We start from the raw sequence: 19,903 nt of genomic DNA, 5'->3' as shown, positions 1-19,903 counted from the left end.
TGGCCCCTTTCCCCTTCTTTTTACTCGATCCATTCTCCTTCCCTTGCTTAGGCTGACTTTTGCTTCGCTTGATTCAACACTCACCCTCCTCCACCGTTACTCTTCTTATAAGACTGCCAGCCCACATCACCGCAAAATCACGAAAATATAAGAATTCGTAAATACTAAGGAGCTGACATGATGCCGGGTAGCAGTATGACCCGACCGGCTAGGAAATACAACAGGTATCCGCTCAGCAACAACGCTACGACCCGCTGAACACCAGATCCCGCTGAAAAAGATGTCTCTCCCTGGTCCATTTTGACGCTCAGATGGTAAGACAATTGCCCGATAGGTACCTACACAAATACAGTAGGTTGTTAAACCACCAGAATGCCCCGGAACACCTTTTCGCATGAGATAAAACGATCCGCCTCGTTCTCTTTTTCCTTTTCACGTCCATAACCCATGAAAGATGCCCGAGCTCTTTGCTAAGCAAGTTTGTCTTTTCCCGTATATCACTCACTCTTTTGTTCCCTCCCTGTTGGCAGGACATAAACATGTCAAGGTTTCTTGTTTGTGCATACAGCAGTAAACATGTCAGAAAGCAGATCCATCTATGTTGAAGCTATGGTGGTCCATCGAGTCCATTGCCATGTACTCGAGCAAGTCCATGCCGCCAACATTCACGCCTTCCGCTGTCATCGACACAGCGTTGTTATCGATGTTTTGGAAGAAAGCCGGCCCTGTAGGCAGGTACCACATCTCGTCGTTGGGGTTGGCCCAGACCGGGTTGTCGAACAGCGGGCCGTCAGGAAGAGCACCGTTGCTTGCGCCGTTGTTCTCAAGACCCGTGGTGGCGGCGGGAGTGGACGGGCCAAACATGGATGCCGATCCCGTCGGGTAGGGGAGAGTTCCTGCCGTGAGATCCCAGGGGGTGGCAGAGATGTTGGCCGGGGTTGTGGACCGTTCTGCGCTGCGGTTAGCTGCGGCATTCTGGATGATATTGAGGCAAAATGGAAGGAGCACCTACCAGGTCCGAGTCCCTCCCTCGCCTTGAGCCACCCATCGTGGGAGCCACCGTTGTGTCCCAACATCCCGTTCGTGCCGCTGCCGTTGGCCAAATCTCCGTGCGTCGGGCCAGGCGATCTACCATCCGTCGAAACGGGAGCTGGCGGGGCATAGATGAACCGGTTCCTCAACCGGCTGGTCAGTGTCTCGAGCATGTCGGCGAAGCGTATGCCCAGGTGGACGTCGTCTACCACACAATTTCGAAGCGCGTCCACCGTTTGGTCCATCAAGCCAATGCTCAATTCAACATCCGACTTGGGCGCGCCCAGCGCGAAGGTTTTGAGTAGGAACATGGCGCCGCTGATGATGCGGAAGTAGGTTCGCACAGGCGCGTGCTTCAGGTAACCGCCAGGGAGCAGGCCCTCCACGACGGTCCGGAGCAGGTTTCGACTGCCGTAAACAACCTCCCTCACGTACTCTTGGTCGTCGGCACCATAACCACCTAGCTGCCCCAGCGGCAGCCTGCCGTAGTAGTTTTGCGTCTGTGGCGACAGCTGCGGCCCGGAGTGGCCCGACACGCTCCCACCGGCGCCCGAGTCGCCGCCGCCGGCATTACTGGTGCAACGCTCGACGACTGCTTGCAGGGAGAGCGAGTTGATGTAGATTCGCACGTACTCGTACTCAATAGTGAGGATGTGCCGGATATAGGGAGGTAACCGGAAGCGCTCAAATTGGTTCCACCAGTCTTTCAGCACGGGCTGGAAATCTTTCAGCATTTCAATGTATTTGCGGCTCTGGATGATCTCAGTAGTGTGCTTCCGGGACCTGAACAGTTTCTCGTTACCGAGTTGCATGGCATTGCTGATTCCCGCCCAGCAGTGGATGATTTGATCGTCTAGCTCCAAGTCAGGGATGTAGTTGAACGAGTTTGACAGAGACGACGGGTTTGTTCCCGGGGTGGTCCCTTCGACTGAATGGCGCTTTCTCCGCGACAAGGAAGGATCCGCCTTGCGCAACTTCTCTGGCACCATGTTTGTCCAACCGAGACGGCCAGCCAGCTGGCTAAGATAGATCAGGAGCAGCCTTTTGATGCGGTTCGCCCGCAATCGGTAGGACTCTTCCTCGTACTCGGGCCGCGTGATGGCCCCAGCTGCAAGTAGCTCGTCGATGTCATCGAAAATACCAAGCTCGTAAGCCAGCCCCAACCCAGTGCTCAGTAGCATCCAGCACATGCGGTCACTGCGCCACGCTGGCTCCAGCCAGCTCTCAATTCTTCGACCGCCGAAACCAGCCGACGGTTTGTGGTTCCCATCAGGGCCGGTATGGTCTGGTGAGTTATGTGAAGGGAGCATCAGCTCATCTGTGGCTTCCTTTGGGGGGAAGTGGAGCGCTCGCGGATGCCATTCTGTTAGAATCAGCAGAGATTCAATGGTCCCGAGCGTTCTCAAACTGCCCCTGCGCAGACCACGCCACGGGGCCGTGCTGGAGCTTTGCGTGTCATCGGCTCCCGAGCCGCAGAAGCCGCCGCCGAAAGCTTCTTGGCCCCATACAACTCGCTCAATCATACCTCTCAGATACGTCCACAACTGCTCGTGGATCGCGTGAGAGCGGCAGTGACCTCCGGTGCCAGGCAACTGGCGGTATCTGGATGAGATCGTCAAGAGCGTCACAGTAAGTATCGGCTCCTCTGTTAACAGGGTCAAGTGGGATGCCGGGTTGTGAAATGTTGGCGGCGAGATGGGGGTCAGAGGGGATAGGTATTTGTAGTAGCTGCGATACGTCAGCACCTGGTGCGAAGATACGCTGATCATCAACTTACTAGTCGATGTAGTCGATAGCTTCTTGAGCGGTGAACCATCCCGCGCGCACGAAGCGGAAACGCCCCCAAGCCTCGAGCGCTTCATGATAGCCGGGCTCGGTAGACGGATGACGTTTGGTCAGCTCTGGATCGATTGCTTGCTCGGTTGTCGGGCCCTCAGGCCGTGACAAATGCCGGCTCTGGTAGGCCCGCGGAGTGATGGTGCTAGATAACCTTCGCGGGTTGGCGTCGTGATGAGCATGGTGGGAGCTAACCTGAGTCGTGTTCCGCACAGGAGCAGGGTCATCATCTGGCTTATGAGACGCGCTAATTTGAACAGGATATGTCAGCAACTTGGTTTCTCTGCAACTAGTTGAACACTACTGAGAGGAACCACTAACTTGTCGGTAGCCGCGTTGAGGAGCAGCTCGAGTGCGTCGTGTGGCCCATACACTTCCCTCCGCATGACAGTCCGGGCCTCCAGGTTCTCGAGAGGAGTATTGGCCTCACCATTTCCGAACTCACCGCCCGTGCTGCTGCCACGAACGCTCTTCGACTCCGTCGGCCGCCTCAGCGGTTGGTATCGGCCGTGGCTACCCCCTGGAGTGAGGGGTACGTCGCTGTAGAGACGGCCGTCCAGGGGCGGTGGTGAGCCGGGGCGCAGCTGCTTGCGGCCATTGCGGATGATGTACTCGTCGTTGTCGTGACCGTCCAGCGAGCCATCGTCAACCTTGCGCTTGCGTCGTGTGGCGCTAAAATAGCAATCTTTGCTCTCACGGCGGCAGCGGACACAGGGAGGGTCGTGTGGGTCGTCGACAGAACCAAGATCACAGCGCACCTTGCGGCGGCGACACGGAATACAAGCCTGGTAGACGCGCTTGTGCTGCGGAGGCTGGGGTTGATGGGCGTTTTGAGACGGCGTCCCGGCCGATGTTTCGGATCCCGGCCCGGCTCCACCTCCCCTTGCGGAGGGCGGCGGAGGAAGGGCGGGTCCCGCTCCGGTCGACGATGACGAGGCGGCAATGGGCGAAATGGGTGACAGGGATGAAATCCGTAAACCTGGGGGTCCGTACTGCGACATCGCGGGTATACGGAAAATCGAAAGGCATAAATGTTACTTGCTCGTCGTCCCAAAGAGCCCGCTGGGCGGCCAACAACATGCACCGCGACGTTACTTGTCGGCTGGAAGCGGTTTGCGATGGGTGAAAGGTCAAGAATCCGGGGAATGGGCCAGTTTTACTTTCGGGGCTAGTTGAGGGGGTCTTGGCCATCGAAGATCGAGTCCTGGGCTCCGCCGCTTCGAGGATGCTTGTAGGTGGGGCTGATACCGCACAGAAACTTCGCGGGGTACGTCGTCAGCCAATCAGCGGTGGAACGGAGGGAGAGACTGGCTCGAGACTGGGTCACAGCTCCAGCACAATCGCGGTGGGATTTCGCTCACGCGCTCTTCCTTGCTGCAGGCCCATGCTTGGACTCAAAATGGAAGGCGTATGTTGGTCGAGCCCGCATGTGTTTGATAAGTGAAATTCTCGAAATGAACTTTTGAAGAGAAAGCATGTAACACTGGATACCTGAGTAGCAGTTTGTCTGAGATCCCGCGTTTCATTTAAGCGGGTGGTAACTTTGGTCTGGTCCTCTCAATACAGGTCATAACAGACGGGAGTTAGCCTCGCCTCGGTAACTTCGAGAGAGTACGGTCGGCACCGTATTCACACTACTACGTTAGGTAAGGCAAGGTAAGGTACCTACACGTAGGTACTTTGCGGTCGCGGTCCGTAACCTATTTACTCCGTAATCCGTACCTTACTCCTTTTCTGTTTGGTAAGCTGAGGGTCACGTTGACCCAAGTCACGCGGACTCCAAGCGCATTCCTCAACTGGCTGGGTGAGCACAAGACGGGACCGCCGAAGATAGGATCTCCCCTGCGTAGGTAGGTAAGAAGCGTACCTACCTTACCTAGCGGTGTGGCTGGAGTAACTGAAATAACAAACCAGCAACTCACTCATGATCTTAGCTACCAATGCCCTACGTGTGTCTAGTAGGGCTGTCCATCCATCTAAGGATGCATGCATCTCACCCAGCACACATCATGATCGCGGATCTGCCCGCTGCATGCAAGCTCCCTTCCCCAGAGGATTGTTTCCAGCGTATGGATATATGCAGGTAGGTGATAGTAGGTTCTCGGTTGTGTTAAAAGTACCTTAGGTACCCCAACAATCGTTACTGTCCACATGCTCTCCATTAGCGGTGACAGCATCGTAAGCTCCGGATGCTTGGGAGAGGTGATCGACGGGATGCGGATGGTCTAGGTTGCCTTTCCTCGATGGACGCATACTCCTTGCCTCGCCTTGCGGTCGCTGTCTATACCCCGGCGGGCCTTTGCATGTCGCTGGGGCCCAAAGGAGGGAAGAAACAAGGTTGTACCACACACCAAAAGCGATGGATTAAAGGCAAGTATCAGACGAAACCGTGTCTATTATTGACAAGGCTGCGAAGGCAGAAAACCATCCCATCTACAGACCCTACCAAGAGAGACGGGCAGTTGCCGAGATGGTAAAGCTCAAACAACCGATGCCACCCGAGACGGCTGTCATTGATATCTCGAAACTCTTGGTTCGTATAGACCAGGCCAAAAGGCTACCTCATCTGAGACTGCAATGCCAACCGACACCCCGTTGAGATGGTACGGACCCATACAAGCAAGCCGCTTTTCCCGCGACCCCAACCTTTCCTAGACGCCAGACGCCGCCGAATGCAGATGCGATACCCGGCTCTCAGGCCGTCAAAACGCCCTGTTTGACCTGCAAGCACGGGAGTGAGACGGGGAAGCAGCGAAACAGCGAGAGAATATTTCAACCTACCAGGTAGTCCCAGAGCATCTTCACCAGCGACTCAGGGAGGGTGTACAGGTCGACCGAAAACTCTCCCGCGTCGATGTTGTTCTGGGTGTAGGTCGCGTCATCCTTATGATCGTGAATCATCTGGATGACCTGCAGAAGGTCATCCTCACCCAGCTTGACAAGGCCGTCGGCCAGCTTCTCGATGTCGAAAGTCTTCCTCTTCTTTCCGCCATCGGCCTTCTTAGCCTTGCGCTCCTCGTCGGAGGGCAGGGGGCCAGTCTCGCGCAGGATCGCCTGCAGGGCCTGCGACGGGTTCTTGAAAGTGAGGGTGTGAATGTTCTCGTACTGAGGAGCCGCGAAGTTCAGATCGTGGATAATCGTCTGCTTGCCGCCCTTCTCGGTTGTGAAGAGGTCGATCGACATCTCGAACTCGCCCCAGCCTTCGTTCGTGCATTTAAAGGGGGGTTCCATGAACGCTACCAGGCATGTCAGTATTACATACTTTGGAGAGCCGCATAGTAAAGGATGCATACTCTGAACCGGATTGGCAAACGATGGATGGAGGTGATAAACGGCCTTGGTGAAACAACGAGCCGGTTTCTCCTTTCCATCCTGGTCGAGAATATAGATCTCGACGGTCCACTCCTTCATGGGGAAGCCCTCATTGACGGCTGGCTTGTCGCTGTTAAACTCCGTCAGCCCATCTCTTCCCCTCTTTCGGCCCAGCGCATCGCGAATATGGTGCTTACATGTTGTGTTGTTCGGTGACAACCTTGATCTTACGCTGGATTCGACATCGCGTATTAGCCAACCTGGTATTTTGTGTCTGCGCTCTTGACTCCTCTAAGTCCGACGAACCTCGACAATCATATTGAACGCCTTCTTCTTCTTGTCGCTCTTATTTTTACCGTGGGTAGAAGTGGTTGTGGTGGAGCGGACTCCAGGAGTGCGAACCTGGATCTCGTCTTAAAGGTTGGCAATATCAGTATGAGATCGCCCGATCAAAAACAACCTGAAAACGTCAAGTGCCTCGGCTGCATCTGTAGCGGGATGGTTGATCTGAGCGCGGGCAGAAGGGACGCAGGAAACCCAGCACCTACAGTCCCAATTTCCAAGGCGGCCGCGCCAAAACGAAAGGAAAAACTGGTTGAGATGAAGCAGCAATATAATTGCGACCAAGATCGATTCGAAATAACTGTTGAAAGGCAGCGGAGTGGGAATGGGGAAACGTGGGATTGTTCTCGGCCTCTCGTCGCGATGCCTCGACCACACGACGGAGCTTCGCGACTCGACTGATTGAATTGGTACGTACCGTTCTCTGGAGTGAGAAGTCTCGCCACAGCGCCACGAGTGACACGACGGTCCGACATTTTGATTGTGGCTGTGCGGCGTTGAATTCAAAGACCGTGTGAAAATGTGATGTACACTGTGAGCGCACGGTGTTGAGTTGAGGAGAGTTCCGAAGTTTTGCCGGAGAAAAACCGAGCGGTTCAAATTGCTGAAAGCGAGTGGCAGTGGCAGTAAACAACCACCAAGTAACTAGTATAGCTCAGAGTGCAGGTCACAGGAGAGCTCATAATATGGCCGGTCTGTGCATTGTCCGCTTCTTTCCTTTCAACTGGGCACTGTCCTGATTGCTCGCCATCAAACTCTCTTCTCTCTACTCTTCCCTTTGTGACACGGCGCCACACGTCAGGGTTGTTATTGTCATTAATATGGTGAAAGGCAGGGCGACTCAATGGTGTTTGGTCTATCTACAGCTACATCCGCTGGTATTTCTCTTGTGAGAAAAGGGTGATGAGCTCCTTTCCCGCTCTGACTAGATGGGTGTTGTGATGGGGGGTGTCCATGGGGTCGTGTTCAGATCCGAAACAGCCAGCCTCCTCACTTCCTGTTCCTCCCCAGGAAGACGGTGCATGGTGTGTTGGGGATGATTGGTGCCTAGGTAGGTATTCCTGAGTTTAACATTGCCATCAACCAGTAGAGAATTCCCAACTCTACGCAGACTCCTCCTTCTCCTCCTTCTCGGCCGCTTTCGTCTCCTCAGTCTCCTCGCTCGCCTTCTTAAACAGGCTCTCGTTCTCTTTCTGGGCCTTCAAGAAGGCGTCTTTGAATTGGTTGGCATTTTCTGAGTTGGCGAACCGGATGGCTAGGGTGAGGGCCTCGGGCTCGCCCTCGCTCACATCAGCAACAACGTTCCAGACCCAGCTCCTGTCGGACCCAACATTGGGGGAGAGCTTCATCTCGGGGACGACTATTGTTGGTAAGCCTCTAGAACGACACTGACCGGCAGGGCTCAGGCTGTACATACCATAGTGGTTGGCGCAGACCTTGAGGGTCTTGTCGCGGCGCATGACTAGCCGGGTCTTGCCGTTCTCGCGATGCTTCAGCAGGCGCACGTCGCCAGTACCGCGCTCCTTCCACTCGCGTGTTTCAGAGATGTACTTGAAGAGCTTGGCACGCATCTTGAAGACCTGCTCCTCCATCTCCTCGTTGGTCTTGACTTCAACCTTTTCTGTCAGGTGAATGACGGGCTCGAAGTGGACGTCGTCGGACTCTGGGGCCTGGTCCTCCTCCTCGCCGTCCTTCGCAGCGGCGGCAGCAGCAGCAGCGGCTTCACGCTGAGCCTTGGCACTGCCAGAGTTATCGCCGCGATCCTCATCCTCCTTCTTCTCCTTCTTGGCGCCACCACCAAACATGGAGAACACGGAAGAAGAGGTGACAGGCTTAGCATCGGCCGGAGTCTGCGGTGAAACAGTATGGGTCAGCCGAGGCGGAACCCTACAAGAACTCATGCAAAAAATGTGACGCGCTGACGTGTCGAACATACCTCCTGCGTCTCTTCGGCCTTCGCCTCCGGGGCCTTGACCTCCTCGAGCGGCTTGTTGTCGTTTTCGGCAGACATTTTGACGGCTAACCTGTCGATGATGGTTCTAAGGATACTGGTAGTCCAGCGTGTTAGCAATCCCAGCTTCCCTTATTAAGATCTGTCGCGTTCGCGATTTGTATCGTCGCGTGCTCCCTCCCCTAGCCCCTCCCCCGCCATATCTTGGGCTCAATTTTGAAGTTGGTCAAAACGGAAAGGAGGCGGGGTATTGGGGCGGCGGGGCAGAGGCGCGACGGATACCGAAAGCGAAGGAAACGTACCCAATGCTGCAACTTCTTCTGGGAATAAGGACACTATTATCAGTGTTCCTTGCAGTGAGCTGGCGTGGCAGAAGATGTTTGGGAGTTGCGGAAAGTGGATAAGGTGCAGGGAAGTAGGTAAGCAGCAGGTTGATGTGGTTGTTGCCCCGTTGCAGGCTGCCCCTCATCCCCAAACTATTATGGCAGCAGCCCAAGAGAAAATCGGCAATGCTTGGGCTTCCCACGGTGGGGCCAAGTCGCCCTCCGAGGATGCTGATTGGATCGTAGTTATATCTCTGTCACAAGCATCCAGGCCTCGATTGCTGCAAGTCATCAACTCGAGAATGTTACCATTAAACTCTGCGCTCCTATTCTCGAAGATGGCTCTGATCCATTCTGGGTGGTCTGTATCGATTCTCAGATGCCATCCCAAGGTTACTCGCTTGATCCGAATGCTAAGGTGCGACACCAAGCCGAGCAACAGTTAGGGACACAGCTCTGGAATAATCACACATGGGCTTGGTGAGAATCAAGACAGGCAAGTGCGAAAACGGTAAAGAGCCAACTCAATATATGATCTTGAGGTTTAAGCAAAGCAAATCCACGCAACTCCCAGTCCATATCCCCCCGCTCCTTGATCCTGGAGCAATAGCCATTTCCCATAAACAGATATTCCCTCCTCCACTCCCGTGTACCTATCCCGACAGAGCCCGGCACAAAGGAAAGATGCCGGTGTAGACATAAAATCGTGCAAAAAAATGTAGGCTTATACTGCCCCCATTAACCTCCTCCACCGAGGTTCCCAGCCGCTGTAACGCGGGTTCACGTCTTTGGCCTTGTCATCACGCCGCGCACAGTTCTTCCTCCAGGGGCTGTACATCCCGGTTCGCAAGCCAAAGAATGATTTCGCTTCCTTCAGCGAGCTCTTCTCCTGTCCCTTGGGGTCGCCGCAATTCTTGAGATGCTCCTCGTGCTTCATGTTGAGAAAGCGAGAAGCGTTTCGCGCATACTCGGCGTACTCGTCTGTCTTCCCCTGAAGCTTGAGCCACCATAGCCGCGATGCAATCTGCGCTCGAAGAATGGAGAGGCCGACCTCCCCGCGGACTGCTTCAGCTGACTCAAGCTGGCGAGCCACGTGTTCCCGAATGTTATCCGTTGTCCGCTTCACCGTGCTGGCTGTGTGACTCCGGACAGCTTCCGAGGCGTGCTCCATGGTGGAGACAACCTCCTCCCGGAACTTGCGAGCCTCGTCGACAAGGTGTGGTACTCCGCCGGCTCTCAGCTCCATCTTCCTGGCTATTCCCTTCAACATATGGAAGCCAGCATCGAAAGCCTCTGCGAGAACGTTCTTGCCGAAATCCACTTGGAATGTCTCATTGATCCTGGGACGCCGAGTTGTGACAACAGAGATATTCAGCACACCATACGCTTCTTTCGCAGGGAGCTCGACAAGGACGCCTTCGTCTACAGACGAAATCCTGGTCTTAATGGGCCCGTCACTGCGACGCACGTCGATGTCGATTGCACCGTCCGCAAGCCAAACCGCTTTGTTACGGCTTGGGATAGCCACTAGAAGCTCCGTCGAGCTGTAGACCCGTACTGAGCAAACTGTCCTTCTGGTAGAGTCAACAGGCCTTTTGGTCTCGGATTCGGCGGGCGTAGCCGAAGGGGTGTCGGAAAGGAGTCCAGCGAAAGACAAGGCAGAAGCCAGAGCACTAGTCGATGGCTTCGTCTGACTGACCTGGACAGTCTTGGTGGACGTGACATTTATCACGACTGTTGTTGTAGATGTCGGTACCGGTGAGCTTCTGGTAGCGGAATCCACTCGAGAAGTTGGAGGGGTGACACCGGAAGAGAGTGGCTGAAACTGCGGAGGACCTCCCGACCGCGGCCATCCAGAGAAAATGGAGAAGAGTAATGGAGTAACCATTGAAACCAAAACGGGGATGAGCAGAGCCCAGATCCACCGGTTTACATCGCTGCGCTCGGCGAGCTGGTGAAAGACTCGCTTCGCCTTACCAAGGGCCTTCTGCGTTTGAAGCCCCGCCAGCATTGACTGCGTTGCTGAAGTATCTTGCTCGAAAGCCGTCTCTTCATCTTGGGTCAGTCCGGTCAAATAGGCCAGGTGCCGGTTCATCTGTCTAGAATCGATGTTCGCGAAGGATGCGTAGTCAATTGGGAACCGGTGTGGAGGGAGTGGCCTCTCTAGATCTCGGCTCTCCAGGCAAAGATGGAGTACATGCTCGTCAATGTACTGGTCCCATCGGTTGCAGAAGTTCTGCTGTTCAGCAATGAAAACGCATGGGACACCGTGGCGGTTCATGAAGGACCACGCGGCATGCCTCGTTCGTTCGGCCTCTGCATCATCGGAATCGGCGCAGAAGAAGACTGCGACATGGGGTAGATCCCACTTCGGATGCACGACTGAGCCGCTCGGCGGCAGGAAGGAGGTGTAAGACCTCTCGTGTTCGACCGTAACGGAAAATACGGCGCCCAGGGCGCTATCTTGACCACATATGGCTTCGGCGGAAATACAGTGCTCCACCTTGATCTGACAAGCAGATGCCTCTATCAGGTCAAGCTCTGGGGCCGGGCCGAAAGACGAGACGGGCACTATGTTGTAAACCCCCTCATGGTAGCGGCCGAAGGGGTCTTGGCCGTTGAGAGTATTCTTCGGCGACACCCACATGGCACTGCAGATCTTGAGCACGATGCTTCGCTGGGCATCGGCTCGGCCAACATAGAGGACTCTGAGGGGTTCACGTGTCGACAGGTATGTGTGAGACATCGTCTGGCGGATCGATGCTACCAGACGATTCGGGACGTGCAGGAGGTCCATATCTTGTGCGATCGCCATGGCCTCAATATCATCAAACTCCCGAATGGCATGTTTGGCCGATATCTTCTCTGAGAAAGCGGCTTCATCGCTCTCCTCTTCCGGAAACTCGATAGCACTGACAACGACACCGGATCCTTCAGTGGATGATCCGTATTCCAGGCTGGTTGCCGGAAGCTGGCCGGAGGGGTTTGAAAGTGCCTGGTCAGCGTACGTGATGGATGGCACATAAGGAGAATGATCCAACTCGTCGTCCGACTCTGTGTGGGACGGTGTCTCGGACCCGTCTAAGCTGTGTACGTCACCTTGTTGCGGCACTGAAAGCGAGCCGACCGATTCGGTCAGGCGGTCATCCTGACTCTCGGTGTCCGTGTTGTGGATGATTTCGTATGAGGAATCGGTCAGACTGCTGGTGTCGGACATGGTTGACTTCATGATGTCGGGAGAGCTGTTGGAGACCCAGTTGGCAAGATGCCGACTCCCCTGTGGTCGAGGAAACCGAAGAATGGGTAAAGAGGTGGCAAGCCGCTGTTCGGCCGCAGCGAGGCGAGTATCACCGTCTCGGACGCTGACTGCTGAGATTTCGTTTTGTGGGAAGTCGCTGGTCTGTGGTTCCATTAGAAGAAATGCCAGCCGTGCTTGAGTCGAGTCATGCAGTTGACGTATGCAGGGATCGAGAAGGCAAGATGCAGCTGTTGGGTTTGGGATGCACTGTGCGGCACAAGGAAGGAGGGGCTTCTCTAGTAAGGCTGAATGAAGGGCAAGAGTAAGAGGAATTCAACGCCGAAAACTAGACAAGGACGTGGTTGACTGGAACAGAGAGAACTACCTAACTGGAAGGTGCAATGGAACTTTTTATCGAATCGGATATGATGATGGATCGAGTTCAGCCCAAATGGCTGCAAGTCCTTGGTTCAAGTTTGGGTTTCTGCCTGTCTGGCGGCGAAGCTGCCTTAAACGGGCGGGGGTGGGGAAGCCACCTAGCAAAGGAGGGGGGATCGTGTCAATTTCTGAGAGACTCAGGAGCTTGCCGGCGGCTGCGAAAGCAAAAATGGCAAAGATATCGATAGGTGGCAGTCGAGACTGACTTGGTGTAGAGGCACGTCCAGGATAGAGCAAAGGAAGAATCGGGAATGAAGCGACCTGCAGCGGGCTGTGACGGAAGACGATTGGGGCAGAGCGGGGTTATAAGTGGCAAGTCCCAGATCTCTAACCACAGCTCACCCGGTATTATGAGCTCTTGAAATCGTGATCCGGAGATTCCCTTAATCAGTCCGATTCGAGCTTCTACAGTCTTAGAGTAACCGAGCTGGCTTATACTGTCATGTGAGGTGCTATGTGATAATGAGTGGGGTCCTGTTGGCGATAACCCATTTCCAGTCTACATATGACGCCCAGGATCTGCAACCATCCATGGAGTTGTTTGTGGAGACTTCAGCCCACTGGCACATGTTGGGGCCGGGATGCAACATCGGAGCCGGCTGAGCCCGGAACAAGAAACCGAACATTGACACTACTCCATACAAATGCATGATATGTATGTACAATACAAGCAAAGTTCAGTAACTGAGCGGAAGAGCAGAATTTGATCTTGGGAATCATCGCTTGGTACATTGGGGGAATCACCATTACTAAAACGGCTTTTCAACATATGTATTCCTTTGCATGGAAGGACTCTCCTTCCCCCCAATTCATACCGTCTACTCCAGCAGCTAACGTTTGCCCCATGCAGCTATGGAGAGAGAGGGGGGGGGGGGGGAGGGGGGGAAAGGGGATCTTGTATGGCATTCAATACACTTCTTATGGTCTGGACACCCATGACGGCTGCAATGCTAGCATGGGGTCGAAAGCTAGAATACAGGTCAGGTATGCTGTGATAAGGTACTACTAGCGTAAGGTAAATTCTACCCGTCGATTGCTAACCCGAGGAGACCACCCCCAGAACTTGGGTATCCTAGAGTTACACTGTAATACTATACAAAGAATGACCGCATCAACATGAACCCAACCATCACCAGTCAACCGGAGAACTCCGCCCAAATTTGCAACCGTGGTATCTTTGCATGTATCGCATCTCGCACATCCAGATCATCACGTGTAAATGAGAATCGAGATGGCCAGGCCAACCGTAAGAGTCAGCAAGGCAGGGCGAGCGTGCCAGTCCGGCCCAGATCCGTAACCAACGTAACGATGTGTTTCATCACTGTAAAAGAAGCCAAAAAGCCCCCGATCTCTCCTACAATATGCCTTGCTGGATGAAGAGCTTCCTGAGCGACTCGGTATCGAAATCGTCGTCGTCTGGAATCATCTCCAGGATGCCGGTCAAGTTGGCGAACAGGTCTCCTTGGTTTCGATATGCGAGGATCGCCGGCACACCGGCATTGTCGAACTCGATGTCCTCAAAATGCACCTTAACAAAACGGATGGCCGGGTAGGTGCTAACAAGGGGAACTAGAGCAGACTCGATGGCTGCCGACACGTCGCACTGTACACCTGGTCAGTCTGCAGGATGCCAACAGACGTTTCACCTAGGATGACACGAACCTCGTGGTCGTAGACAAACACGACAACTACCGTCTCCCTCCCCACTTTCTCGATCGCGTCGAGATACCCTAGGGCATCCACGTGATCAAAGCGACCGTAGAGCCGGATACTCGGACTTGTTCTTCTGTTCCGCACGGGGTTCTTACTCTCTTCCTCGAGCTCGCGTCGCCGGCTCTCTCGCCACTGCTTCAGGAACTCTTCTTCGTCAGGGTCCTCAGCACCGCTGCCCTCACTCTCCAGCTCGCTGCTTCGACCCTGCCTGCTGGTGTCTAGACCGAACACGCTGCGGCGTGCGGCGCGCACTCTGTCCTTCCACTTTGTGCGTCGCGCAGCCTCGTATGACCTGGCGTCGGCGATGACGCCCTTCACACCGGTTGAGCGGCCGCTGTCGAAAGACGGCGGAGGCAGTCTGATTTCTGTGCGCGTGTCCATTGTGGGCATTCGCATGGCAGCGTCGATCTGTGCTGCCCGGTAGCGGTCTTCCTCGTCCTCGCTTTGCTCGTCGTCGAACTCTTCGGCCACAGCGTCGCGGTCCTCAGGGTGGATTCGGTCAAGGTCTGAGCGACTATTCTTGTCCAAGAAGGCGGCAAACTCTTCCTGAGCTGGCGTAGGGTCCGGCATGACGACGGAGGGGATACTGGTGTCTGACAGGGTGTGCTGATTTATAGGGTCCGGCTGGTTCCCCAGACAAGGCCCGGGTCAGGGTTCAGGGGTAGGGGGTGAAGGGCACGCTGGGCCACTGTTGCGCGCGGCGAGTCCGGACGGCAGGCTGTGCTAGGTGACCGTTCGTGTGTGCGAACCAGTAAGCAAGCAGGTGGGAGCGGCACCTGCGTCACTGATCGAACGATTGGGAACGTGCCACGCTTTGAACGTCTGGCTGCCAGGGGTGGGCTGGCCGTAGATCGTCCTCTTGGTCGTCCAAGCTGACCAAAGAGAAATGGGATGATCACGTTCGGGCGCTGCGAAAAGCGATTGCAAGAAAATAGCCGGTGCAGGAGGGAACACAGCAAACTGGGCGGGGACGGTTAGAATGGGTGTCCCCTGTGCAATGCGTCAGACCGTTTCAGAAAAGGGGGATGCCGAATGCAACGTCCACCTGTGCCGAGTAGAGTACTCACGGCAGCCTGGAGTCAACAGACTGGTGCTACCTAGTGCGCAAGTAATGTATAGCGGGCGATTTATACTAGGGCAGCGGATGCGATTCCTGGGGCGAAGGGAAAGGGAGTTTGGATGTTGTGGGATGTCGAAGGAGTGTGGGATCAGCAGAAGAGAGGCGCGGTTTGCGCGGACTACATGTGGTCGCGTGGCTGACAGGGATCATGAAGACTGCAACAATGCGAAGTGGGACGGGTTTGCCGCACTCGGATGATGGAACCTACCTTACACTATCCGTACTACCGTACAGTAGTACTCGACAAACATCTCTATGCGCCGTTAAGCGACTCCGTGGTTCAGAATGGAATGGGACGAGTTTACCTCGGTACGTATCTTGAGTTCTCTCTCTACCTAGGTGGGAAGACGACGTCTTCACTTACAAGGTAGAGGCCGCGAGGATCGCGGCGGATGACGGGGGGCTATGAGGGGCACAGGATATCAACAAGGGATCCTCCCCCGCGTGCTTGCATTGTCCACACACAAAAGCCGGGGATCAATGTCAAGCCGATAACAACACGAAGCACGAGTGGCCAAACCAGGCATATACTTCCTTAACCGTTACTTAGAATCACACATTGTGGCCCTGGTTGCATCGGCAACTCGAGACATCGGGAAGACACGGCTCGACTTGAAGCAGACACCGTCGGTGATTCTTCAGAGATCATTCGAAGCCCAAGGGCGCAGAGGATCTGTAGATGCTCGGGAACCCCGGCGACACCAGAGATCTGGTAGCGCAGGAACTGCTTTGACGTGCTGGAAGTTGAGGTCATAACGACAAGGCGAGCCCGTGCTCCTGGCGTTTCATGCCCTGTTTCATCCTCCCCCTGGTTTGCCAAGGCCCTTGTTTCCCGAAACATTTGGTGACAGCCTGCATTGCGGGTCGTCCGCATTTGTTGACGAACGGTTCGGCTTACCTCCAGGCTTCCAGAAGACTTCCACAGCTTGGATCACCTACACTACCGCCACTACACTGTACTAACCCCTGCAGACTCGGTCCGGCAGGATGCGCAGCCAGCATTACTGGTTGACGACGTAGCCGTTCCGTCGATAGCTCCGTGTGGTCTTCTTCGACTGGAAAGCTCTTACACTAGATCCGATCAGTCGGATGATGCGTACCTTAGGTAGTTCCGTCATATGGACGCGCGTCTGACTCGTTCCGGCCCCAATATCCCACTTGTTTTCTCGTCTACATCATTGCTGCTGCCACCCAGAGGCCCTTCGTGAGTTGTTAGAAGGGCACCCCACACGGTACTCAATGCCGCAGTGGAAAGATGGCAAGCGACGTCTGAAGAAGCTCGTACGGTTCTCCCGCGCTCTGCGTAAAGGCTTGAGTTGCGGCTAGGCGCGAGGCTACACCCAGTCCTGACTTAAAAGGGGATATGAGATTGATATAAGAGAAGGAGACTCATGCAGACCAGCGTTGCAAATCCACTATAGGCAAGGCTGGAGAGAAGGCACCCAGCCGAAAGCGGCCAGCAACAGCTAGCAACCGCCCATTGCCACCAGCAGAAGCCCTCAGGAACAACCGTGTCCCAGTCTAGCCCAAACCGAGCTGACGAGCCAGGTTGGCTGGGTAGCTTCTTGAAAGAACCGAGGAACCAGGACCGCCCTTCTCCTTGAGCGACCACCAAAATTGGAAAACATCTGGACGCAAGGCCAAGCAAAGAAGTATAGACCATCACTCTGCCCCCCTTAACTGGCCGTTTCCGTTTCCCTTTGGCTTCCTAGATATATCCGGGGGAGCAAGAAGATACCCCATCTGTCGTCGCCATCTTATACATACCAGCTCGGCAACCAATACCTTACAAGACAGAAGGAAGGAAAGATCCAGAGAGAACTGTCTCTTAGTCTGTTTTCGGCACTGTCTTAACACAATACTGGCGGGAGAAACAGATGGACGCAGAAGTACGAATAGAACTAGAAACCAAGAGACATGATTCACAACATCACACCACTTTATGGAAAATAGTTTAAGAACGTTGGTTAGGTACGAAATGACAAGTTTGCAAAGCCGGACCTACAAAGCTTGCGTGATATCTCCTCGCCAGTAACCCCGGAACAACAAAACATCTAACAAGCCCCCTCCAGACCTCAGAAATGCAACGATTCTCTTTTTCTCTCTGGCTCACTAGCCAAATCTGAACCGAGACAGAGAGCCGAAAACCAAGCACATCATATGATTTTGGTCAATGTTGGCCGGCAGATAGCAACAAAGATAACATTTATAATACAGGAGCCGCCCATACGAAGCCACAGAAACGACTATGGTGCAAAGAAAGTATCGGCAAAAAGGACATGAAGAAAAATGGCGCCGCAGCCCGGAGATATTCGGTCATGTTCCGTGAGTTGCTGAGTTGGATTAGCTGGCTCTCCCAAGCCACGACCGAGGCGTATCGGGAGGATGGAAAAGGGCGTCGTGACTTCGTCCTGCACACGCCGGGTCGCAGATTAAGCAGGCGTGTCGTCAAGGTTGAATTAGAAACCACAAAGAAAAAAAGCGGGGGCACTTGATAGTCTTCTGAGGTGGCGTGATGGGATCGGCTATCCGGTAAGGCAGAGCATATCGGCATCGTAAGGGCGATCAATAGGCCCAGACCTTGAGCTATGCGGCTGTCAGCAACTGAAGACCCCAGGAATTGTCATGACAGACAATGGGACTTACGAATGCGTCCCAAGAACCCGTGCACAAGCTTATGCCATCGTTCGACACGCCTAAACAGCTCACCCGGTTCTCGTGGCCCACCAGGGAGCCCACCTTCTCGCCCCGAGTGACATCCCAGACCTTTTGGTCAAACAGTCAGCATCATATGGGTGCCCAAACAGGACAGGTACTCAACTCACCTTGCATTCAAAGTCGTCATAACCTGCGAACAGCAACCGCCCGGATACGGAGGTAGCAACCGAGGTGATGCCGCAGAGGATAGATTCGGACTATTGGACAATGCATTAGAATTGAGGTGCCAGGGATCGATCTTTTGGTATACTTACGCCGTAGAAGTTCAACTCCCTATCCGCGCGGATATCGAAAAGGCGGCACGTAGCGTCATCAGACCCTGTTACGAACGAGTGGCCATCGGGGAAGAATTGAATGGCATTGATATCGGATTCGTGGCCGGCGAATGTCTGGACGGCCTTCCCGGCACGGATATCCCACAATTTCGCGAAAGCGTCGCAGGCGCCGGAAATGAATGTGTTCTGGTTGGTCGGGTTGAGGCTGATGCTCATGACATCGCCGAGGTGGTCTGCGAATTCGACGACCTTACTGCCGGTCTCAATGTCCCACTTCATGCACGTCATATCACCGGATGAGGTAAGAATGCTGCGGTCGTTGATGAAGCGGCAGCACGATAGGTAGCCCGCGTGGCCCGAGAGTTCCCTGGCTACCCGTGTGGGCCCATCGCGGTTCTGGTTGAGATTATAAATGGAGCAGATGTTGTCAAGGCCGCCGCAGGCCACATAGTTCCCGCTCGGTGCGTAGGCGCACGTCATCACCCACGATGACCGGAGTGGAATGGCGTGGACCTTGTTTGTTGTGTATGCATCCCAAATGATCAGCTTGCCGTCTTGTGATGCAGATACGAGATGCCTGCGGTCGGTCGACCAGTGCATAGCATAGATCTTGGCGAGATGTCCCTTCAATGTCCTCTTCGTCCTCATCATCTGGGTCTTGGGGATCGGCTCGTGAGCTTGCGAGGCAACAGCGCGTACTGGATAATATCATACGTGTCAGTATTCGCAATCCAACAACCAGGCATTGATCGCCGTGGCACTCACGCGTCGTATCGGCAAGCTCTTCCTTCTTCCGCTTGATCCTATCCTTAAGCGTCTCAGCCTCGCGACGTGCCTGCTGAATACGGGCCTGCATCGCCTCTGGCGACACGTCGCTTGGCCGACCTGACTCCATCTCTGTTGTGAATGCGCAAACCGCGATTGGCAAAATACGCGCAGGTTGCCGTTGGCGGTGATGAAGTTTAGGTTTGAGCGCAAAATCGATCGTCGGGGTTTAGAGTGGTTGAGTGCTCGGCGACGGGCAAAACAGCTGAGCAGGCGAGAACAGGTATTGTAGCGAAATGACTACGGAGGACGGGATGGAAGAGCGGAGACTGGGGCTGGCGACCGGGGTTTCGTGGATTGATGATGGCAAAGCGGCTGCAAAACCGTAAATGGGTATCGCTCAAAAGAAGAAAACAAATTGAAGTGAACGCGACCGCTTTCCCATGCTCAGTCACGATGTTCTCCTGAAGCAGAGTGCGGTTTAAGGGGAAGGGGATAACAGGAGAGTGAAAAGATTTGGTGCAGCGAGCGTGAATGGTCAAGGAGCTCGGCGAGTGGGACGGGAGCCCGGCCGGATTTGCGATTATTACCCTGCGCTACCTCTGATTCGGGAATGGATTGGGGGGGTAAACGACCAGGGCCCGTGGTCCAGCGTTGCAGGGCGCATTGCAGGCTGCAAGGGAACTCGAATGTTAACAGACAAGCGGCGTCTGGGCGAGCTGCCTCACAGGCTGGTCACTAGCGAACTCAATTGGAGCCAATGCATCCGCCGTTCTAGTCCAGCATTTCTTAGGAGCCTTATGCCCACCGATCATCTCGAAGTTCATGAAATCACGAAGG

At 54.7% G+C, this 19,903-nt stretch overlaps 6 protein-coding genes across 6 annotated transcripts; all 6 read right to left on the bottom strand.

Annotated features, from left to right (window-relative positions):
- Window positions 1-579: 579 nt before the first annotated feature.
- On the bottom strand, window positions 580-3,869 carry B0T15DRAFT_514369 (uncharacterized protein; the record flags this gene model as incomplete). The annotated part of the gene is made up of 4 exons (XM_062868111.1): window positions 580-950; window positions 1,013-2,760; window positions 2,810-3,115; window positions 3,190-3,869. 4 exons carry the CDS (start codon window positions 3,867-3,869, stop codon window positions 580-582), a joined length of 3,105 nt encoding a protein of 1,034 aa, XP_062718104.1.
- A 1,340-nt stretch (window positions 3,870-5,209) lies between these two features.
- On the bottom strand, window positions 5,210-6,956 carry B0T15DRAFT_542624 (transcription initiation factor IIF-like protein). Its single transcript, XM_062869935.1, has 6 exons — window positions 6,729-6,956; window positions 6,487-6,593; window positions 6,378-6,412; window positions 6,162-6,310; window positions 5,650-6,104; window positions 5,210-5,589 (listed from the first exon to the last, which is right to left on the bottom strand). Exons 2-6 carry the CDS (start codon window positions 6,496-6,498, stop codon window positions 5,563-5,565), a joined length of 678 nt encoding a protein of 225 aa, XP_062718103.1. The 5' UTR covers window positions 6,499-6,593; window positions 6,729-6,956; the 3' UTR covers window positions 5,210-5,562.
- A 669-nt stretch (window positions 6,957-7,625) lies between these two features.
- On the bottom strand, window positions 7,626-8,533 carry B0T15DRAFT_496792 (uncharacterized protein; the record flags this gene model as incomplete). The annotated part of the gene is made up of 3 exons (XM_062867210.1): window positions 7,626-7,882; window positions 7,940-8,372; window positions 8,459-8,533. The coding sequence occupies 3 exons, from the start codon at window positions 8,531-8,533 to the stop codon at window positions 7,626-7,628; spliced, it is 765 nt and encodes a 254-aa protein (XP_062718102.1).
- Window positions 8,534-9,400: 867 nt separating this feature from the next.
- B0T15DRAFT_301068 (uncharacterized protein) lies at window positions 9,401-12,552 on the bottom strand. The gene is made up of 2 exons (XM_062863813.1): window positions 12,420-12,552; window positions 9,401-12,339 (listed from the first exon to the last, which is right to left on the bottom strand). Exon 2 carries the CDS (start codon window positions 12,206-12,208, stop codon window positions 9,521-9,523), a length of 2,688 nt encoding a protein of 895 aa, XP_062718101.1. The 5' UTR covers window positions 12,209-12,339; window positions 12,420-12,552; the 3' UTR covers window positions 9,401-9,520.
- A 1,101-nt stretch (window positions 12,553-13,653) lies between these two features.
- B0T15DRAFT_301039 (thioredoxin-like protein) lies at window positions 13,654-14,959 on the bottom strand. Its single transcript, XM_062863812.1, has 2 exons — window positions 14,135-14,959; window positions 13,654-14,075 (listed from the first exon to the last, which is right to left on the bottom strand). The coding sequence occupies exons 1-2, from the start codon at window positions 14,753-14,755 to the stop codon at window positions 13,827-13,829; spliced, it is 870 nt and encodes a 289-aa protein (XP_062718100.1). The 5' UTR covers window positions 14,756-14,959; the 3' UTR covers window positions 13,654-13,826.
- Window positions 14,960-17,763: 2,804 nt separating this feature from the next.
- B0T15DRAFT_505367 (WD40-repeat-containing domain protein) lies at window positions 17,764-19,576 on the bottom strand. Its single transcript, XM_062867526.1, has 4 exons — window positions 19,064-19,576; window positions 18,278-18,996; window positions 18,131-18,220; window positions 17,764-18,071 (listed from the first exon to the last, which is right to left on the bottom strand). The coding sequence occupies exons 1-4, from the start codon at window positions 19,191-19,193 to the stop codon at window positions 17,892-17,894; spliced, it is 1,119 nt and encodes a 372-aa protein (XP_062718099.1). The 5' UTR covers window positions 19,194-19,576; the 3' UTR covers window positions 17,764-17,891.
- Window positions 19,577-19,903: the final 327 nt, after the last annotated feature.

Source organism: Chaetomium strumarium, assembly GCF_033439665.1.
Source record: "Chaetomium strumarium strain CBS 333.67 chromosome Unknown B0T15scaffold_7, whole genome shotgun sequence".
Lineage (NCBI taxonomy): Eukaryota > Fungi > Ascomycota > Sordariomycetes > Sordariales > Chaetomiaceae > Chaetomium > Chaetomium strumarium.
The sequence above is the reverse complement of the archived record's forward strand: the minus strand, read 5'-3'. Positions and strand labels throughout refer to the sequence as shown.

Excerpts from the sequence above, each read along its gene's own strand:
- B0T15DRAFT_542624 (XM_062869935.1), bottom strand. Across the intron at positions 6,311-6,377 it reads GTCACCGAACAACACAACAT|CGACAAGCCAGCCGTCAATG; the intron begins GTAAGCACCATA and ends GGAGTTTAACAG. Across the intron at positions 5,590-5,649 it reads AGATGCTCTGGGACTACCTG|GTCAAACAGGGCGTTTTGAC; the intron begins GTAGGTTGAAAT and ends CCGTGCTTGCAG.
- B0T15DRAFT_301068 (XM_062863813.1), bottom strand. The coding sequence starts at position 12,208 with ATGGAACCACAGACCAGCGACTTCCCACAAAACGAAATCTCAGCAGTC.
- B0T15DRAFT_301039 (XM_062863812.1), bottom strand. The coding sequence starts at position 14,755 with ATGCCGGACCCTACGCCAGCTCAGGAAGAGTTTGCCGCCTTCTTGGAC. Across the intron at positions 14,076-14,134 it reads TGTTTGTCTACGACCACGAG|TGCGACGTGTCGGCAGCCAT; the intron begins GTTCGTGTCATC and ends CCAGGTGTACAG.
- B0T15DRAFT_505367 (XM_062867526.1), bottom strand. The coding sequence starts at position 19,193 with ATGGAGTCAGGTCGGCCAAGCGACGTGTCGCCAGAGGCGATGCAGGCC. Across the intron at positions 18,997-19,063 it reads AGAGCTTGCCGATACGACGC|TACGCGCTGTTGCCTCGCAA; the intron begins GTGAGTGCCACG and ends GATATTATCCAG. Across the intron at positions 18,221-18,277 it reads GGGAGTTGAACTTCTACGGC|TCCGAATCTATCCTCTGCGG; the intron begins GTAAGTATACCA and ends ATTGTCCAATAG.